The sequence below is a fragment of the Limulus polyphemus genome, unplaced genomic scaffold (genome assembly GCF_000517525.1).
Source record: "Limulus polyphemus unplaced genomic scaffold, Limulus_polyphemus-2.1.2 Scaffold3885, whole genome shotgun sequence".
Taxonomy (NCBI): Eukaryota; Metazoa; Arthropoda; class Merostomata; order Xiphosura; family Limulidae; genus Limulus; species Limulus polyphemus.
Window position 1 is genome coordinate 56,680 of NW_013669495.1, and position 7,409 is coordinate 64,088.

At 34.9% G+C, this 7,409-nt stretch overlaps 1 protein-coding gene across 2 annotated transcripts in view; it reads right to left on the reverse strand.

Annotated features, from left to right (window-relative positions):
• The window catches only part of LOC106470218 (E3 ubiquitin-protein ligase RNF220-like), a 58,645-nt gene extending 56,405 nt beyond the window's left edge, over positions 1–2,240 (reverse strand). The window contains exon 1 of one of the 2 annotated variants that reach the window (XM_022398816.1): positions 2,002–2,240. In XM_022398816.1, the coding sequence (XP_022254524.1) occupies positions 2,002–2,073 (72 nt within the window). In that variant the 5' untranslated portion in view covers positions 2,074–2,240. Of the gene's footprint in view, positions 1–1,183; positions 1,731–2,001 lie in introns of those variants that run through there. The other variant, XM_013930757.2, reaches the window with a different exon arrangement.
• Between the last annotated feature and the right edge of the window lie 5,169 nt (positions 2,241–7,409).

The window sequence follows — 7,409 nt, forward strand, 5'->3', positions numbered from 1 at the left end:
GCCAAAAAACCCCCCCCCCCCAAATAAAAAATTCTGAAAGAAAACCTCTGTGGAAGATTATACACTATTCCCCCCTCCCCCTGTACGTATCAGTTCAATTGCTATAACTACACACAACACACGCCCATTTTATCTCTTTCTACATCATAGATTACACACGTTATCATCCTCTGTACAAGTATTACGAAAGCTTAATGATTTTTAGAATTTCAAATACAAGTCGGTAAACTTTACAAGTTGTTAAGTTGCTTCGAGGAAATGAATTTGCCTCCGCCTGCTTCTTCTATGGGAACCCAAATATAAAACCATATTTATGACTTATTTTATACATATAACGTACACAATCCGATTTGTCTGTAACTTGGTTCTTAAACGATTGAACAGTTTCCTCAAAAGTGAATTTTAAAAAAGACAAAAAAAAAAAAATTACAATAAAAGAAACTGTCAGAAAAAAAAAAACGTATACCAACTTTTAGCCCAGGATTGGTTATAAAATGTAACATTTTCACAGTATTTGTTACTTGAATTGTTCCTTGCATATATTCAAACCGAGTGTTTAAATCCAACAGCCCACTTGCTACTGTATTCATGGATATACGTATCAAAACAAGGTTTGTATTGTCGTAACCTTATATTTTATACTTCAAAAATGGTATAAGAAACCAAGTGGCGTACAGAAATGCTTATTTATCATCTAGGTCATTTTTTCTCCGACGGATGGCGTGCAGTTTAAAATAAGCAAAGTGTATTGTATAGAACTACATATTCATTGTTTTTAGTGCTGAAACAATGATCTTATTATATATCCGGTTTTGTTTTTCATTCACCATGTTGAAACACTTATTACCATTGTCGTTGGGTCGAACCATGTTACATGTTTACCAAACAGGTCCTTATCGTAAATACCTAAAGTAACCATATTATTTTAACATGACTTATCAATTCAAACTATAACTGCTTTTCCTGGTTTCTTTTACTTCAAATCTACAAATTAGCTTTTAATCGGTATATTTTTATATATTCTTAAGTCCTCATGTATGTTGTTTACGATATAATATCTTATCATATAGGGCATTGCACTGTGTAACTGAAAAATATAACAACAAGGTTGTAACAGTTGATTCAACAGCTGCCGAGTAACAAAGCAATGGAAGAAATATAGTCAGGCGGCCGTAGCCCCTACCTGTAGGCTGGGGTGAAACTTGAGATGTGCTGGGAAAAAAGCAGGCCTCCCACGGAAACGATCGTTGTGACTAGCCATTCTTTGAATTGGAGTAACTTGACACAGAGTTCGTTGTGCTTTGCTAGACACAGAAAAATCGAACTACTGTACCTGTAAGGCCAAGTCAGGTTTTCTTCTAAACATTGTTGGTTTCATTGGAACGATATCTGAATCACCACTTGTTGGGTCGAAACATGTTCCATTTGTATAAAGAAGTCCTTATTAAACATACCTAATTTAATAATAACTCATATACTCAAGTTTTTACTCAAACAGAAAAAAACAGGTTTAAAACACTGTAATACAGCCACAAGATCAAAGAATTCCAACGATGAAAGCTCTCCCACTACACCAGGAAACAAGAGACAAGATTAATTACTGGTGCACATTAGTGAATAACACCTTTACTTAACAAACTAAGGATTGTACACCACACGTTCAAATCTGTCATGAGCTGAATTACAAATTAACGATACCAAGTTTTACAAAGGCTAAGCGCTTCCATAGGAATACTTCAACCTCAATAGCAGCGGTAAACCGTCATAACCAGACTACTTCTATTCGAACGAAACTCAGACTGACAAAAAACAAAAACAAAAAAAACTCAAAGCTTAATATTATTCAGACGTCAAACTCTTCTACCAATAACTCATATAGTGTAAGGTATCTGCCGTCTAAGTGGGTTGGGCTAAATGTCTTTGAGCTACCATTGGTCAGAATTGGCGCAGATTGTGATTCCGTCACACGTTTGTAAATATATGCTAAAACCTCTCACTTACCGTAGCTTCGTCTGTCTGCTCACAGTTTGCTTGCGGCGGTAGTTGTTCAGTTTCAGTTGTCGTTTCTTCCATTAGTAATACTGAATTTTGTCAATAAGTTAACACTGTCAGCTCTGCTCTTCTTTTGACTGTCACGTGGTTCGAGATAAATTTGCGATCATTGTATTAAAACTGAGATTTTTCTTTGATTCTTTACACACTTTTAATCGCTTACTAGACGACAGCCTGTAGAAGCGGTAGAGAAATGGAATCATGGGTAACGGCGGGTGGCTTGAGTTGCGTCGTGCAGCGCCATCTTTGAATAATATTTTTTTAAATAGTAAATTGAACTGAAAATGTATTTCTTGATCGTAATATTCGCTTTGCCGTTTCTGCTAAATTATTTATATTTTAGTGTTTATCAGACTGGCAAAACTTACAAACGACTTTTCTGTTTGTGTTGTTTCTTATAATTTAAATATTATTTACAATAATTACACATTTATTTCGTTCTCGTAGCATTTGTGACAAATATTAATATTTACTTTAAAAATCTGCTAAAAACAAATACTATCTACACATTAGTTTACTATGCATGCATAATACTGAAATAATTTGACAGGTTTCAAATAACGATTGTGATGATGTCATAAAGTTTTCAGAACGTGAATTATCATTGGTGAATATTCAGTGGCTATTTCTCCAACCAAAGCTATTTATGGAAATATTTCAATTGAATATCACGTTTCTTCAATTACAAAATATAATAATAATAATTTATTAGAGAAACTTAGCTCAGATGTAACGTTAACTACTTATTTCTTGTCCCAATAAACTAAGTATAGATAATTATGTAAGCCTAAGATGTCAAATATAAACAGGAGCTCTGTAACAGTCTGCTCCAATTTCTACTCAAATGTAAATAAATAAATAACAGTGTTAAGTCTCTGCAATATACCCATAATATTCAATAATACAGTGATGCGAGTTGTTTGTCGCTTAGCATGAAGCAAAATAACTAGAAGAGCACTAAGCAGAGCGCGTATCTCCGCCACACAGCATTGACCATATTCGGCTCTCAAAATAAAATAGGAAAATGTGTCCATATGTCCGTCTTTATCAACGGACACGTAACATCTTTGGCAGGACAATGAGAAATAATATTCTACATATGTCCACCAAGTTTCATCAAAATCCGATCGTTTTTGACTGAGGTATAGAGCAAAAGTAGTGTGAAAAATCGGTCCCCATGTTAACAAATAGGGATTTCTTGGATTTTCGTGACCTTTATCCTCCCAAAACTAATCACTTCTAAGTTGCGCCACAGTCCAAATGTATACCAACTTTCGCTCAAATCCATTCAGCCGTTTTCGAGAAATCTTCCTGACAAACACACACACACACACAGGGATGAAAGCATAACCTTCGATGACGGAGGTAATTACTAGTATACACTCAGAGTCAGTATGACCAGCTGCTGTGACAGTAAGGTGGGGAAGAAATTAAATAAATATATTAATGTATTACTATGTTTGTGATTAAGCAATATCTCTTAAAACGTTTTATTATTTCTTAACTACGAGCAAAACATTAAGTTATATTTGTATAAAAGTTGAAGCAAGCCATCAAGTTGCGAAATATTTTTATACTTTTACCATATATATTAGCATTGTTACTCCATGTATTTGTCTTTTTTTGTTGTTGTTTATTTTACCATCTTCAATATTTGTTCATGTGCGAAGTGCTAACTGAACTAAATTGTTTAACATATTTGATAATAAAGAGAAACGACTTTCAACTTCAGAAAAATGTAATACTTTAATTAATATGCAAATAATTGGGCTTGTATATTCGTCGTTGTACAATGTAATGCAGAAACTGAGTAACCATGGTATAAAATTAGGCTTATTTATAAGTAGTATTCGAATATTTTCAAACTTATTTACTTAAGAATATTATTTCAAAGCCATTTTATCTCTCATTGACATACTAATAATTTATGCACAGATTTCTGATCATTTCACGTCTTCATTCAGACAGTCCTTGTTCAAATATCATGATTAAGAACAAATAATATGAATCAGTTACACGAGATCCTAAAGAACAAATACAATATATATAACGCTCATGTTTTAGTGAGAAGTAGCTAGCTGTTCCCTAGCCCTTCTTTGTCATATTTCATGACTTTCAAGATTATTATAACCGTACGCACATTCCTTAACACAGTTTGCTTTACTAGTTTAGTTCTCTCAAAACCATCTGATTCGTTCGCGGATTTTATTAACATTCTGCCACCACTTATTCTATCTGAAGAAAAATGTTTAGTTAAAACAATAATAATTCCAAACTGTCTTTGAATCTAAACTGGGCTTCACACACACACACACGATGATTTAACAAACCTTGTTATCCTAAGTTCCACTCTGAACTAATCCCAGTTCAGTTTGTTATTGAAAAACATGGCCCAAAATCGTCAGTTCAAAAGATGTTACTCTGCCAAAAAAAGAGCTTCTGGTAGGAGGAGAATCTTAAACGAATCTTTCAGAATGAACTGGGTTTTTAGATGTGTTTTTTGTGTGTTTTTTCAGTCACCTGAGTGAAATCTATAGTAGATGTTTTAACAATAAAACCTCCCAATTTCTCTAGCTCTACGCAAGTATGTTTATATTTCATTAATATTGTCACAACGATAATCCTTATACATATCCTCACCACATCAGAAATCTCTTGGTGCATATCCTCACCATATCAGAAAGCTCTTGGTACATATCCTCACCACATCAGAAAGTTCTTGGTACATATCCTCACCTTACTTTGTACATAAGTGAAACTGCTTGGTACCTACCAAGTAACATCCGTTATGAATTTGACCCATCCTTAAAAAAATGATTTAACATGGGTTTAATTTGATTAAACCTTTTTCGTAATGGAAGTTAACATCCACTAAGGATTTGGCTTGGTGTGAGAGATTTTGTTGGTCATTTATATAGTTCTTACCACGTTTCCTTTTAGCGCAAAAATTCCACAATGGTTATCTGCACGGCCTTCTTCTCGGGAGTTGAACCTCGAATTTTAGTGACATAAGCCCTCAAATTTATTACTGAAACACCTGGGGATTTTTTGTACTTGTGATTTTCCCTGAATCATAGGTATAGGCGTTAGTGTTATTCATATACATTTATTCACATTAAGTTGAAATATTTCTCCAAACTTTGAACGATATTAAAATACTTAGGTATATCATACCTGCTCATATAGGAAGGTTCAAGTTTTAGCGGGGTTTTCGGGATGTGGTAATTAATGCCAGCAGCTTTCTCATCGTGAAATTAATGGTTAGTGTTAATTAATTTGAATTACGCTTCATCAACACTATGTACACATTAGTGGCTCCGTGTCTTTGTAAGCCAATCGATCACTTTTCTTCACTCTTTCCATGTGTGTGTGCATTCTATAAATGATTGAAGACTAGAATTCCACACAAGCTAATGGCCATCAGTTTGCATATTAACACACACACAAAAATATCATAATAAGCCAACATCAACAACGCCTTGTTTGTGTGGTTAAAGTTAGGATACCAAGATCTCATTAGAAAAGCTTAGTTTAATGTGAACAACCTATATCCGAGACTTCACCGTCTTTAATATCTTTGTTTGGAGTATCCTCACAGCAGAGTAGCAGAGAATCAGTCACAAACCGCTTGATTAGTGAAACTGTAGAGAATCGGAGAGAAAAACCATTATACCGTTTAATTAGGAGTGAAACTGTTTGTTTTTGGATTTCGCGCAAAGCTACACGAGGGCTATCTCTTGGCCAATTCTTGGGCTACAATAGTGGGATTGACCGTCACATTATAACGCCCCCACAGCTGAAAGGGCGAGCATGTTTGGTGTGACAGGGATTCGAACCCGCGACCCTCAGATTGCGAGTCGAGTGCCTTAACCACCTGGTCATGCCGGGCCAGGAGTGAAACTATAGAGTAGCGGAGAAGCAACTAATATACCACCATTTGACCATGATGCGTCGTACTTCCGGTGACACATCATTAAATTAGTATGGCTGAGATTTAGCTTTACTATTTACTATTTCAAGAAACCAAAATTAAAAATAAAAGATGAAGACTATTTTGATTACCGATCTTCTGTTTATTCTCATTCATTTGACTTGGGGAATAACGTTCCTATTAAAATATTTCATTAACTTTAGATATTGTCTTGTCATTCACACACAAAACTTTGAATTAAATCCTGTAATAATGGGTGTTAGACGTACACACAAAACTTTGAATTAAATCCTGTAATAATGGGTGTTAGACGTACACACAAAACTTTGAATTAAATCCTGTAATAATGGGTGTTAGACGTACACACAAAACTTTGAATTAAATCCTGTAATAATGGGTGTTAGACGTACACAGTGCGTTACAGAGTTCTATTCATTTCCAGATGTCGAATGATAAAGATCAAGTTATCCAAAGACAAGAGGGCAACGTCACAACCTAGTAATGAATATATTAGCGTTCTCAACCGTCTTGTAGGATGAGATCTTAATTAACGAGAGAAACTTATAAAGTGTGACGTCACTACCTTACGCCACGTGCTTCCGTAGAGCGGGTAGTAGTGAGTCGCGCTGCTATCAGAACAACAGTGGAAGCATTGTAAATCGAATCTTGTGAAATCTTACGTGTTAAGAGTTATAATAACAAGATTAACTTTCAGTGACCACCAGACGATGAAATATCACTGGTGTAACAAACTGGTTGACTGCACTGCTCATGCCAGTGCTTTTAACTTATTTTACATGCTCAGACATCAAGGTTTCTATTTGTCACGTGTTTCTTATATTTGAAGCCTTTTTAACTATTACCTCTTTTGGGAGGTTTATTAAAATAAAATACGGTTATACTTTTTCACTAACGTTTTGTACCTCAATGTAAATCGTTCTCAAGCTCGGCGTGGAAAATCCACACGTCCCTCTGGGGGGAGGGGGTGGGTTGGTGAACCATAAAAGAGTTAGCATGGAGGTTTACCCCACACTCTTGTAATTAAAGTTAACAATAATTTGGTTTTATTTAAGAGGTGTTGATACTTTACCTGTTAAAGGCTTAAGTGATTAGGCAGTGAAAGTGTTAGAAACTAAAACCAAATAAACAGATAAAGTAAAATGAGTATGTATTTCGACCACATTTATTTGGCTGCTAGACGACGACAGAAACAAATGTGGACTAAACATGTAGCAAAATATTGTTACGTCTCCGTTTGTTAATTGATTTTTCCGTAACTTCGTTCCGACGAAATTTTAACGACACAAGTCTTTACTTAATAAAACTGGTTTATTCTTTCTGAATATAACTCTGCGATACACTTAATCTCAATACTCGCGACTAAAACAACACTGTAACAACGAACGTCAATAATACTTCCGACTGC